The sequence below is a fragment of the Thunnus maccoyii genome, chromosome 19 (genome assembly GCF_910596095.1).
Source record: "Thunnus maccoyii chromosome 19, fThuMac1.1, whole genome shotgun sequence".
NCBI lineage: Eukaryota > Metazoa > Chordata > Actinopteri > Scombriformes > Scombridae > Thunnus > Thunnus maccoyii.
In genome coordinates this window covers 25,651,088-25,665,031 of record NC_056551.1, presented here as the reverse complement: position 1 = coordinate 25,665,031, position 13,944 = coordinate 25,651,088, and the positions used below count along the sequence as shown (strand labels likewise).

Sequence of the window (13,944 nt, the reverse complement as noted above, 5' to 3'; positions counted from 1 at the left end):
TACAAAACATATGATCATCTTATACTATTATTATTATTATTATACTATTATACTTGATTATAATGTAAATGGATACAACCAGCTTCACATTGGCCAGCTGCAACATTAAAATACTTCTTTCATGTTAATACATTGTAATAATAATCCAATAATATAACATCTAAATGTGCTGCTTTTCTTCTTCATATAAGATAATAATATAATATTGTTGGATTTCGGACTGATGAGTCAGAAAAAACAAAGAATTTGAAGACAGTTTGGACTCATTTTTTTGTAATTTTTCTAGATTTTCTGATATTTTGTGGACTAAAATGATTAATAAAGAAAAGAATCAGCAGTTAATTGCAGCCCAGATATAACTTAAAGGTGCCTTTCTGTCTTCACAACAACAACTTTTACTTTTAGCTTAAAGCACATTTTGCTGATAATACTTTGATGATACTTAAATAAAATTTTGAATGCAGGAACTTTTCCTTGTAATGGAGTATTTATACGCTGTAATATCGCTACTTCCACTTATGTAAAGGATCTGAACACTGAAAGGTTGCGACCCATCGATGTAGGTCGTGTTCTTGTTTAAGGTGTGAGCTCTTGTATACAAAGCAGCGACCACAGAACGTATTTTGAAAACACTGGAGTGTTTTATGACCTTATATATTTACGACCCCGGCGGTTGAAAGAAACTGAAAAACGTGTCAAAGAGTGAAGATGAAGCAACGAGTCACATGATGAAACGGCTTCATTCCCTCCTTTAAAGTAGTTAAAGTAGCTCAGTGAAACATTTAAACCCAGAAAAATGTTCATGTTAAAGCTTCAGGTGGATCTGAAAAACCTCATTGAGAAGCGTTTTTAGTTGTTTGTGTTTTTTAATGATCAAACCATCCCATCTGAGAGCCCTTTAAAGGAATAATTTGACATTTTAATACATACATTCGGTCACTTTTTTACTGAGAAATTAACACAAACTCATATCAATCTTCTCATCTCACTCTCAGCAAGAAAAACAAATATGCATATTTCCCAAAATGTCAAACCACTCCTTAAAAATGAAGCGTGTGGGAAAATTGGGAGCAACAGAGCTCATATTTGTTTCTGACGTGCCAGAGAGCAACTGTCAATTTAATTACAGAATGAGAGCTAACGTACTGTTTTACCAGCTGCAATTAATAGTAAAGCGTGTGTCCACATGCTGAAGAACAACTTCCTCTGAAAGTCATTGAATCTCATTTTCAGTTTTCACTGGTCGACTCCCAACGTTTGATAAATTGCTTTTCTGAAGTTGCTCAGACTGTGTGAAGTGATGGTGTAAAAGTGAAACGGACGCTTATCAGATCGAAGCGCCTTGAGACAAACTGCTCTAACACGTTATGCATGGCGTTAAAAATAAACCGACTTATCTGCAGAATCAAAAATGTCAGAAATGCAGCTTTCGCCGTCGTTGTTGTTGTGTTGTTGCAGCTGACTGTGTATAAAGGCCTGACTGACGTGCTGCAGTAGCAAACATCTGCCCCCGAGGATGCTGTCATGTCTGACTGATCTCTCTTTCTCTCTCTTCCTGCTGCAACATTAACAGTTTACTCACAGCAGCTTATTCAAAGTAAACTGTGTACAGAGGTTGGACGTAGCCGCTCTGAACGCTGATTAAAGTTCAGACTTCCTCGTGGCTGAGTCTTCATTGAGTCTTTTCAACCTTTCTATAAATTACTATCATCTACAAACTGTGGTCAGATGTTGTTTTATGAATGTAACAGTCTCCTACCAGCAGGTTCTGTTTAGTCTGACGTACCTGTTTATTCATGTATGTATGATACAGAATGTTTTATTTTTACATATTTAGTCAAATGATACAGTATGCAAACATTCGCCGCACCTGTTGGTTTCCTATTCATATCCCAAATCCAACCTTCCAAGTCTAAACAGCTTTGCAACTAGAGCTGCAACTTTTCATGCATTTCCATTTTTCATTATGGATTAGTTTGACGTTTATTTCCTTAATTAATCATCTATTAATAGTCTATATAATGGCAGAAGATGGTGAAAAATGCAGATCACAATCATCTGATTGCTTGTTTTGTTTGATCGACAGCTCAAAACTCAAAGATGTTCAGTTTAAACCCATATAAGACCAAACAAAAGCAGCAAATCTTCACATTTTAGAAGCTGGAAGCAGACAATGTTTGGCATTTTTGATTGAAAAATGGCTAAAATGATAAATCAATTATCAAATTATTTGCTGATTAGTTTTAGGTCAGTCAACTTATCAATTAATGTACTGATTGTTTCAGCTCTCAAAACATAAAACACACAAATAGATTGAGGGAAAAAGGATTATGAACAACATAAACTACATGGTGAAAACTAGACAAAACAAAACCTAAATAAAATAAAAAATAACAATCAAAGAAAAATGTAAAAATGTAAAAATTATCATTTTAATGATGATACATGCAAGCAGGTTGCTGTTGATGAGACTAATGAGGTCGTGTAGGATACGTGTGTGTTTATGTATGAGTGTGTCTATAACTGAAAGAAAAAGAAGAAAGAAGGAAGCAAATGAAGTAAAAATAAATAAATGTAAAATTAAAAAAGAGTGAAAGAGTGAAAGAGTGAAGAGAGAGTTATTGCAAAACTGAAATTGGCACCTTTGGGCACTAAACGTCTCACCGCAGGGTTTCAGTTCTGTATTTAGCAAATTATTATGTTTTTGAGGTTTTGGTGTTTTCAAACAGGTGCAAAATATGCAAGTTTTTCTCTTAATTATCTTCTTAACGTGTTTTAACTTGTAAATGGCACCATTTCAATATTACTTATGCATCAATACAGCAGTGAAATGAGTATTCAGTCTTTATTTATGTTAAAGTAGCCGTACAAGAATGTGAAAATACTCCCGTTATGAGTCAGTCATGCATTCACAATCTTACTCAAGTAAAAGTACAGAAATATCTTCAGCAGAATGTACTGAAAGTATCAAAAGTAAAACTATTAAAAGTAAAAAGTTAAATTTTTACTGTATTAACATGTGCAAAGCTAATTTAACTACTTTACATATTGTTGGGCAATTTAATCTGCACCAATACATCATGTTTTGTAAACTGATCATTTATTTTGTGTGTAAAATCTGAAAAACAATCAAAGTCTTGTGTGTAAAAGTTCAAAATCTACAAAGTTACTACAGCTGTCGAATAATTTCTCGGAGTAAAAAGTACAATATTTCTGTTTGAACTGAATGTACTTTACTACTTTACACCAGTGAGAAGAACAAGTTCATACGTCTGCGGTTACATCAGCAAACATGTTATTGGTTTTTTCAGAGATAGTTATAGAGAGAAGTTATAATTATACGTTTCCTGTATAACTCAAAGATAAGAGAGCCACGACCACAAAACAACCGAAATTTCAGCTGAAAAACTACAATCAGACCAACACGTCGAAGTATTTGCACGGAACATTTTATTTAAACATTTGAATCAACAAAATATGAATAAAATTCCTTGAAAGCAGATTTCAGAAAAGGTTGTGGATCACTCTAAGTAATAAAAACATGTTTCTTTATGTCTAAACAACAAATAAAGCAGCGAGGGTTTAATGTCAGAATTTGATTTCCACCTTTAAATCTGACTGAAAAGATTTGACCTATTTTTAAAGAGAAATCTGACTCTTCTTAAATGTGTCAAAACCCCTCTGAGAAAACACACACACACACACACACACACACACACACACACACACACACACACACACACACACAGAGCAGAAACTAGAAAAAAAAGAATGAGAGAATAGAAGAGGAAGAAAGAGGAGGAGCCAGCAGATGGCTGACAAGAGGATTTGGAGGTAAAATAGACTGATACTGAACGAGAGCTCTTCCTGAGTCGCTCTGCTGTGTGGAGCTTTTCTCTGCTTCCTTCACTCCCAAAACTATGGACTAAAATGTATACAAGATACAGACACCAGAAAGAATTAGAGGTAAGCAAACTGTCTTCCTGTTTGCTTCCTGCTTGTTTTTCTCTTTATTATGTTTCCACTCTGCTTGCTTTGCATGCACAGCTTGCAGGCTGAAGTCTGGGTGTGTGTGTGTGTGTGTGTGTTTGTGTTGGGGGGGGATATCAGTACCTGTCTCTGCTTAGTTTAAACAATTTGTAAAACTCCCTACAAAAAAAAGGACACATTTTTAGACAGTTACTACTTGTGTCTGTGTGAGTTTTTTTTTTTTTTTTTTTTAGCTTTACAGTAGATATATGCATGTTTTTGCAGCCAGCATTTACAACATTTAGGAAAAAAAGGGGATTTTTACACAGAAAATCAATCAATCTGTCACTTTATTTGTCCTCTGTGGGGCAATTAGTTGTGCAGCAGTGGGTCACATTCATTTATAAAACACAGGGCACATAAATACAACACTAAGATCCAAAAAATATAAATTAGACAAGATACAAAAATGCTCAGTAAGGGAGACAGCAGAGAGTTTTCATCCAAACTTCATCCAAGTGTTGAAGAGCTCTAAAATGTTTGGTATGCAGCTGGCCCTGTCAGGTCCCTGCATGTGAAAAGAGAACAGAGAAGCAGATAAAGAACTGATACTGGCCTTTTCTCTCTCTCTCTCTCTCTCTCTCGCCGTCTCCGTTTGCTTTACTGGACTCTTTTGTGCTAAATAAGGTAAAGAGGCTTTGAGATATGCCAAGATTAATATTTGACCTCACTAACTCACACAATGCAATACGCCGTGCTCATGCTTTCAAGGGGACGGGGGGGACATTTCCTAGAAGCCGCAGAAATCAATTGTGTTCATTCGTATGTGGGAGATTATTTTGTTGACCTGATATCCTCTGCCTGTAATAGAGGGATGGGTGTTACTCCTTTTCTGTCAGGCAAAAGAATAGAAAGACACTCACACTATGAGCTGTAACACAAAGATAAGAATAGACCTGTATGATCTCACTTCATTCTGCAGACTGATTCTACAAACTAACCCTGGAAAATGTGAATTAAGTGTGATGTTTCTCTTGCAGAAATTAAGTATTAATGAGCCTTTATTATCAAAAACAATCAAAAACTGCATGTGTGCAACCATAACTTGATTTAAAAACCATTGCACTAAGGTGTGCAAAACTTGTAGCAAGTGCATGTTACATGCAAAAGCTGCCACAATGCTCCATTGTGTGCATTTTTCACTGGAAGTGTTATAACCCCGCGGGACAGACGGGAAAATGTTCCTGAAGAGAGATTGCACTTCCTTTTTTTTTTCCTGCAGGAAGGTTTCCTAAGTATTTTTCTGCTTGATTTGCATATCGTGTTTGAAGGGAAACAGCTGCTCTATTCCTTGGAAGCAGGTGATTTGTCATGCCACAGTGGAAGACAATGAAGTAGCAAATAACTGATAAGATAAAGGCTTCAATCTGCATCATCATAAATGTAATCATCACTGTGTGTGTGTGAGTACTTCCCCGCCTCGGTTTTGACACCTTGCTCTTATTTTACTCTTCAACTAGCTGCACTTTTTACCGTCAGATAAGAGGAAATAGCTCAGGGTCTTATTGCACCTACAACTATTTCACACACTCTTCCTCTCTTGCTCATTTCAAGACACACGCTACCCTTTCTCTGCAATGGTTTCCTCATACATCTGTTAATTTATTGCAGTAATTACTCACAATATACTTCCCAATTCACTGAAAGGTTTGTCACTGATGACATGACTAAGCAGTTTTCTGCGGTTATTTCCTGCCTTTGTGAACGTCACTGATGTTAGTGGTTAGATAATGAAAAGGAAGGTTGGTTAGATGGTTAAACCCTTTTCTATTTTCTTGGTATTAACTGTCATATTAAAGATACAGTAACAATATTTAGTATATAAATTAAAGCGGTACTCCAACAATTTTGTTCTTTTTTCTCTCTCGACCCAACCTGTGAAGGCAGATGGCCACCCACCTAGAGGTTTCCTTAAGGGGAGTTTCTATTTGCCACTGTGTTTGCTCATGGAGGAATGTTGGATCTTTGTACATTAAAGAGTTTAGACCTGCTCTGTGTGAAAAGTACCCTGATAACTTCTGTTGTAATTTGGTGCTATATAAAAGAAAATTGACTTGACTTGTTGTGTTATAAAGTTGCAGGACGAATTAAAATAGTTAATTTTCAAAATCGATGCTGTAGAGGCTGAGATATTCTGACTTAAATCTATCTAGTAAGCCCCCAAAACACTGGATGCTACATTTCCCATAAACCCAAGCTGAGAAACACCAGTTTCTCAGACTAAACAAAGGCTCCTTTCAGAGTCAAACAAGGTGTTAGTTGTGTTTTTTACAAGTAAATTGACTTTGACGTGTTTGCCCCTTCAGTGAAATGCCATAAATATTGGTAACACATCATTAAAGCTACAAGAATCGATACTTTATACAAACAGTGGATCAAATGTCTCTTGCAGTGATGACTACTTTACCCTGAATTTTTTGGCCCCTTGAGGGCGGCAGAAACACAACACTGACCTTTTAAAGGGGACATATCATGCATATTTCCAGCTCTTTATTTATATTCTGGGGCTCTACTGGAATATCTTTGCATGATTTACAGTTAAAAACACCTTATTTATCTTATATATATCTTATATATATCTTATCTATACTGGTCCTTTATGCAGCCCCTCAGTTCAGCCTCTGTCTGAAACAGGCCGTTTTAGCTCCTGTCTCTTTAAGGCCCCGCCTCCTGATGAGCCCACTCTGTTCTGATTGGTCAGCTTCAGGAAGTTCAGGAGGCTACATAAACAAAGTATAGTAGCAGGATTTCACTTCTCCTTCTCCTTCTTTACTCAAAATGGCAACTTCTCAAATACATCCAAATCCAAATCTGAAATATGTGAGTGGACAACGCAAACAACCTCAGCAAACGAAGGTCATATGGGCATGTGCGACGAGCTGACATCGTCACGTCAGGAAAGTAAAAAAAAACTTTGCAAACGTAATATCAGGGCAGCTGAACCTGGGCTTTGTCTTATACATTCACCTTAAGTTTTGGACATTTCACCATGTTTAACATCTGACAACATAACAATATAAATAACAGAAAATCACAAAAAGCAGAGTATGTCCCCTTTAAGTTCATATGGTGGACGCTCCCAACTCCTACAACTCCTACTCCCAACTCCACTGTACACTACAGGTAGTGTACAATGGCCTTTTAGAGCTTTTTCTCTGAAAACAGCTGCCTGCTGCGGCTCAAAATAACGCCATGAGACCGCTAAGAGTGAACCAAAACAGTAAAGTTGTGGGTCGTAAAACAAAAATATGCTGAAAGACTCTAAAATGCTGAGGGGAACTGCGGAGTCAGGTTCTTTATTCTGTAGGTTCGTCACTACGAGTGACTCCTTTTTATAAATATGTAGTCATGTGATCCATTTTTAACCCTTTCATGCATGAATTATGATAACCTCATTTTTTTAAAACACACATTTTTCAAGGAGTTTGTCCAACTTAGTGGACGGATGATTAATTGTCATTTTCTCCCAATATAAAATCAATACTTGGAAATTTTAACAATTGTATTACTCCTAAGTTGTTACTTGATGTTGCAAAATTTTATTTACCTGCAAGGGTCTATTACTATAGAAGGATTGGCAAGATATTCCTGAGCTGTTGAGCATTTCCGACTGGCAGGCGGCCATCTTGGTTTTGAGTTTTTACAGTCTATGGTTTTGAGAAATATGTGTTGTGCTTACAAAGGCTGGCCAATGGATGGCAGTGTATGGGATGACACACTAGAGTCCACTGTGATGGCTGATGTGCAACTATACCATTAAAACCCCATGCATATATAAGAAAACGGCTTTTGAATAGCTGTCCACTGTAGTGACCACTATGCATGAAAGGGTTAATATAAAAATATTGATTATAGCAGCTTTAAAGTCCTCTTTTTCTCTGCAGATGAGTGACCGAGACAGCACCTCGGCCTCCCAAACAGAGGGGGAATTTGAGGAGGAGATGGACGGAGAGATGGATGGAGAGATGGACGGAGAGATGGATGGAGAGATGGATGGAGAGATGGATGGAGAGTTGGAAGGGGATGGAGAAATAGATGAGAAACAGAGGGACAGTCCGGTCCCCAGTCTGTCCAGCTTCTCCTCCTCTCTGCGCGCCGTCATACGCATCAAACAGAAGTACAAGGCGATGAAGATGCGGCGCCAGGAGATGGTCCTGGGGCTGGCAGGAGCCGGGGTCGTCGCAGGAGCCCCAGCACGCACCAGCCCCAAAATCTTCACCTTCGACGCACTCACCCCGTCCGCCTTCCCCACCCTGACGTCCTCGGTACCTCAGAGGAAAAAGAAGAGAAGGAGGAGGCGGGTGTTGTTTCCTAACAGGGGAGGATGCAGGGCGCCACCGAAGCCGGCGCCCAGCCGAGCCAAATACTGTCTTTACCTGCTCTTCGCCATCGTCTTTATCCAGGTAAAGTAACTCATTACAACCCTTAATGTAGCTGGGAAGCTTTTCCATGCACTGTTACCTTATAAAAGTACTACTTTTGTTTTGTCTCAGGTAGATTTTGGAGCATCTGGCAGCTAAAATACTTTCTACCACTTTCTACTTTTAATCTCTTGTCAATCAACAGGCAATCTGTGAGGAAGCTTTTAATGAGGAAAGGTTAATCGCCACCTTGAGATGAATTAGATGGGAAGGGTTCAGATGTCACATTGGCCCAAATCTACTTGAACTTTTACTTAACGAGATTTAGACATCAAAATTAAAGAGTAACTTAAAGGTACCCTGTGTTTCTGAGCTGTAGTAGCGCTGTGGGTCCCTGTTTTGTTTGACTCAGCACGTTCGTTAGACCCTTAAGGATACACATAACGTTACCTACCTGTTGGGGCGGCTGTGGCTCAGGAGGTAGAGCGGGTCATCCACTAATCGGAAGATCGGTGGATTGATTCCCGGCTCCTCCAGTCCGCATGTCAAAGTGTCCTTGGGGCAAGATACTGAACCCCAAATTGCTCCTGATGGCTGTGCCCTCTGATGGACAGGTTGGGACCTTGCAGGGTAGCCCCTGTACCCATTTAGTGTACGAATGTGTGTGTGAATTTGGCTCATAGTGTAAGAATGCTTTGAGTGTCCAGTCTAGTTACCTAACAGTGCCTTTAACACCAATTTCGGAACCCATTGACTGTCTGTCTGACAATGATTTAGCCTTTGGGGGCAACGGCCAATATTTCAGGAGTTCTGGTGTAGCCAGCGGATATCCAGGCCAAGACTTCCTCTTCTATGTTGTTGTTTACAGTCTGATTGGCAACTTGATGCAGAGTGAGGGTCTCTGGCACAATGTCACCTACCTCCAAGGTGCACGGAGAAGGGAAAGAAGTCTAGAGAAATGAGAACTCCAGCAACACTTGTAGTATGAAGAACAACTTTATTAGTTGACCGACGTGTTTCAGCTTGTGGCCTTCATCAGGGTCATCTATGATTGGCAACTTGAGACAGTCCAGACGACAATAATTAATCTCTATAAACAAATATATGCGTATGAATGCAGATACATTTTCAAAAAAGCTAATAAAAAGCTAAATCACTGTCAGATGATAGCGGATGGGTTCCAAGATTACATTTTGGCCTCTTTTACCCTCCATATGGACTGTTTACCTGCATGCAACCCAAGCCCGCTCAAATGTGATTGGTCAATACTACTCGGACTACAAACAGAAACCAGAATGTTTCCGCTACCAAAATCTTATCCAGTTGCCTACAGATTCTGCATTCATAAGCAGAGATCTGTTTATAGAGATTACTATAACACCAGGCTGTAAAGCAAAGCCTCACTGCCCTCTCTGGTTGAAAGTTTCATGTCGGTTCCACCTCTGCTGGGTGTGGTCTCTGTTGCACCTGTGACCACACCCCTTAGTGATGTCACGGTGTACTGACACACCATGGAGTACACTTCTGCATCACTGCAGCAAGAAGAGAAGTTAAGTCACTGGATTTGAGCAAAAACAAGATATTTAGAGGATGTTAAGTCATACTTTAAACAGTTTGCACAATTCTTCTCCAATACATCATGCTTTACTCAACAAATGTTTCCTGCTATCTTGACTTCATCTGGGGGTTGGTTTCAACAGTTTCAACAGTTTCTTGATATACAGTACAAACCATTGATTAGTCATTGGTCCTAAGGGAAATCTAAGTTACATTTACTTTTTTTTTCACAATTTAATCTTAACCCATCAAAGGTTGAATCTCCATTTTTAGTGACGTTATAGCAGCAGGGGGAGTGTTGGTCGATTTGTCAGTGGAGCACAAATCAACCACAAATATCTTGACATCCATTGGATGGTTGGATAAACATCTATTGTATGACAACCTTGAGTTAGATTATTTTGTGAAACCGCTATTTTCAAGGTAAAATTACATTCAACTCTTGGATGGATTGTTGCAAAATGTTTTCACAGACGTTCTTGTTCCCCAGAGGATGAGTCCTGATGTTGATATGCTGACTTTTCATGTAGCGCCATCATGAGGTTGAGATTTTTGTTTTTAAATATCAACAACTGGATGGATTGCATGAGATTTGGTACAAACGTCAATGTGCCTCTCAGGATGGATTGTAAAAACTTTGTTAATCCCTAAACTTTTCATCTTGCTCTGTCGTCATCATCATCATCATCATCATCAGCAGCAGCAGCAGCAGCACTTTGGTTAATACCTGCAAAACTACTGACATTCCCATCAGCCATCAGCTGCACTCTGTGTTTAGTGCTAATTAGTAAATGTTAGCATGCTAAGCTAAGATGTTGAACATGGTAAACATTACCTCCCAAACACCAGCATGTTGTCATTGTGAGCAAGTTAGCATGTTGATGTTAGCTTTAAGCTCGAAGACAGTACAGCCTCACAGAGCTGCTAACGAGGCTGTCTTTTTAATGTAACGAGGACTTTACACTGATTATCCTGGTGAAATATTTAAGTTGAGTAACAGTCCTATTCAGACACAATCATTCCTTGTTTATGTCTAATCGTTTTCTGCTCTTCTCTTACAACCTGCTTCTGTCTTGAGTTACACATGAGGGTTCAGAGTTTGCATCATCATCGACTCCTGCATGAAGACTGTAGACTGAAGAGGTGGTCTGCATGCTCGGTCATGTCAGTGTTCATTCAGTTGAAAAATATAATCTGTTTTTCAAGTCACACTGGAGGTCTTTTGTCAGATTGTTTTTGTTGTCACGGTTGGAGAGAAGGCTGAAACCAACTGTAGGCAAAGGGCCCCGAACGCCTGAAAAGGTTCACTGTGTTCCAGTTTCTGGTAATATGATCATTGCAGATTCATTTGGGAATATAGACCATGAAAGCACAAAACTCTAGTATTGACTTGTACAAATACTCTAGTTTGAATAATAATTAGTGTCTAATATTCTACCAAAAAAGGTTCATTTACCTCATTAAAATCCTTAAAATGACATCTAATCATTCTCTCTCATTAAAAAATCAAGCAGCAGGAGGAACATTTTGGTCACGTGAGACACTTCCTGTTATTGTCTGAGCCACATTTTTAATATGTCACTTGTTTGTTTCCAGGTGTACAACGCCATAGAGAACCTAGATGACCACGTTCTCAGATATGACCTGGAGGGCCTCGAGAAGACGCTGAGGAGGGAGGTGTTTGGGCAGCAGGGAGCGGTGGAGGGTCTGCTGTCCCATCTGAAGGACTACCTGTCCACCTACGTCCACAACAAGCCCCTCGTGGTGTCCCTGCACGGCCCCAGCGGAGTGGGCAAGAGCCACCTTGGACGCCTCCTGGCCGGACACTTCCGCTCCGTAGTGGGGGACACGCTGGTGCTGCAGTACTACGTCCTCCACCACTGTCCCCAGGAGGCCGACGCCCCGCAGTGCGCCCGCAACCTGTCCACCCTCATCTCAGAGATGGTCGAACGAGCCGAGGAGGAGGAGAAGATCCCGCTCTTCATCTTCGATGAGGCCGAGCACATGCACAACGAGATCCTGGACGAGCTGTGGGAGCTCGTGGCCTCCAAACAGTCCAACGAATACCTGAACGCTATCTACCTGTTCCTCAGCAATCTGGGTCACGCGCACATCACCAAACATATGCTACACAACTCCTCGAGTATCTCTATGTCAATGTCAGCGACCATTCGCCATAGCAACCTAGTAAAAGAGCTGACTCCAGTATTACGCAACACTCTGGAGAAGCTTCACCAGCTGTGGACAGAGGCGGACATCTTACCTCTGGGCCTGTTGGAGAAAGGTCACGTGATGGAGTGTTTCCTGGATGAAATGACTCGAGAGGGGTTCTACCCGGATCATACCAGCATAGAGCGCCTGGCGGGGGAGATCGAATATCATCCCGCCGTCGGGGGTCACCAGTATTCTCTCACAGGCTGCAAACAAGTGGTGGCTAAAGTCAACCTGCTGTGAGATCGTCTGCAGGAAATGTTTGGATGCTTCACATTCTTTCAACCATGAAGAAACTGTGTGTTTGTGTGTTTGTGTGTGAGAGGAGCGAGTGAAGTTGGACGGTTATGAAACTTGAATGATGCAACACGGAGCCAAAGTTTAGCAAGAGTTTAAAAAAAAAAATAAATAAATAAAGGGGTTTGTTAAAACAGATAAAGGACGATGAGGACGTCCGGCTCTGTTGTGGGAAGTAGCGTGCATCCTGTGAAGAGGTTTGAAAACAGTCTTTAAAGGGTCGGTTCACCTTAAATACAAAAAAACTGACAAATTCAATGTCCACTTACTAGCAGAACTTGCAGAACTTTCAAGCTCCTCTCACAGTTTTCCTCAGCAGATGGAGTTTGATCAGTTAATTTGTTTTTTTGGATCAATGTTTTTAAAAATAAAGAGTGTTCTCCAGAACTTTCAACCACCTCTCAGAGTTTTCCTCAGCAGATGTAGTTTGATCAGTTGTTGTGGAATTAATTTTTTTTTTTTTTTTGTCAAAATCAAGATTTAAGTCAATATCTTCTTACTGGCTTTTTCTTGGGCTTTCAAACACATCTCACTGTCATCTCTGCTACCACACGAAGCTGACGTGAATGAAATTTTGGGATTTGAATCTACGTTTTTAACCAGTGTCCTTGTTGTTCTGGATAATCCACAGACAAACACTGTAAACAGTTTTCATAAGGATTTTTTCTTCAATTCAAACCCCGGAAAAGAAGAAGAAGAAGAACTAAAACCGAAACTATCTGCCTAGTTAGATTAACGAGAGGTAAATTAGAACAATATGTTGTCCTGTGTTTTAGGTGAACTGACCCTTTAAATCTTCTGAAGCGACGCATATTTCACCATCGATGTTTTCGGCAGCTCAACCAGATAATGGATGCTGATTTTTTTTTTAAAAGGAAAGTGAGTGAAGGACACGTATTACTGGTCATTTTGTGGTATCAAATAGAAAAATAAAAGAAGAACTTGTTAAAGACACACAGCAGGAGCACAATTTCTTCTTTTTAAAAAGAGGAAGTTCATGAATGTAAAACGTGTCTGTTACTAACACTCGTCTTTGGACATTCAGAACTTGTTTCTTTGACAGAAATGTGACGCAGTATGACTTTCGTTAATGCAGATTCTGTTGATATTTTCTGCAGAATCTATAATGTATAAACCTGTGGATTTACTTCTATAATATACAGAATAAGAACTTAAATCTGCCAAGGACCTGCTATACAAGTTACCTCTTCTCTTTGATTGAGAATACATAGTCCATAGTTTATTTATTAAATATAAATGTATTTGCATATATATACACTATATGTTCACATCCAAAGACATGATTTTAAAGTCAAAACAGGCTTGCATTAGCATCGAGAGTTATTTGTTATTGACCGGAAGAGATTTTACGAGTCATCAATATGTTAATGTGTTCAGGTATCATCACTGATATTAATGTGTAAAATGCCTTGAAATTAAAGACGCCATTTAAACAGTGATGTGAGATTCTTCTTCATGCAACAAGCTG

The 13,944-nt window shown here is 39.4% G+C and overlaps 1 protein-coding gene across 2 annotated transcripts; it reads left to right on the top strand.

The window, feature by feature from the left end:
* Nucleotides 1-3,750: 3,750 nt before the first annotated feature.
* Nucleotides 3,751-12,921, top strand: tor4aa (torsin family 4, member Aa). Of its 2 annotated transcripts, none has more exons than XM_042394790.1 (3): nucleotides 3,751-3,966; nucleotides 7,914-8,432; nucleotides 11,544-12,921. In XM_042394790.1, the coding sequence occupies exons 1-3, from the start codon at nucleotides 3,931-3,933 to the stop codon at nucleotides 12,399-12,401; spliced, it is 1,413 nt and encodes a 470-aa protein (XP_042250724.1). In that variant the 5' UTR covers nucleotides 3,751-3,930; the 3' UTR covers nucleotides 12,402-12,921. The 2 variants fall into 2 exon arrangements, with proteins under 2 accessions (XP_042250724.1, XP_042250725.1); XM_042394791.1 differs by lacking the exon at nucleotides 3,751-3,966 and adding an exon at nucleotides 6,979-7,332.
* The last annotated feature ends 1,023 nt before the right edge of the window (nucleotides 12,922-13,944 follow it).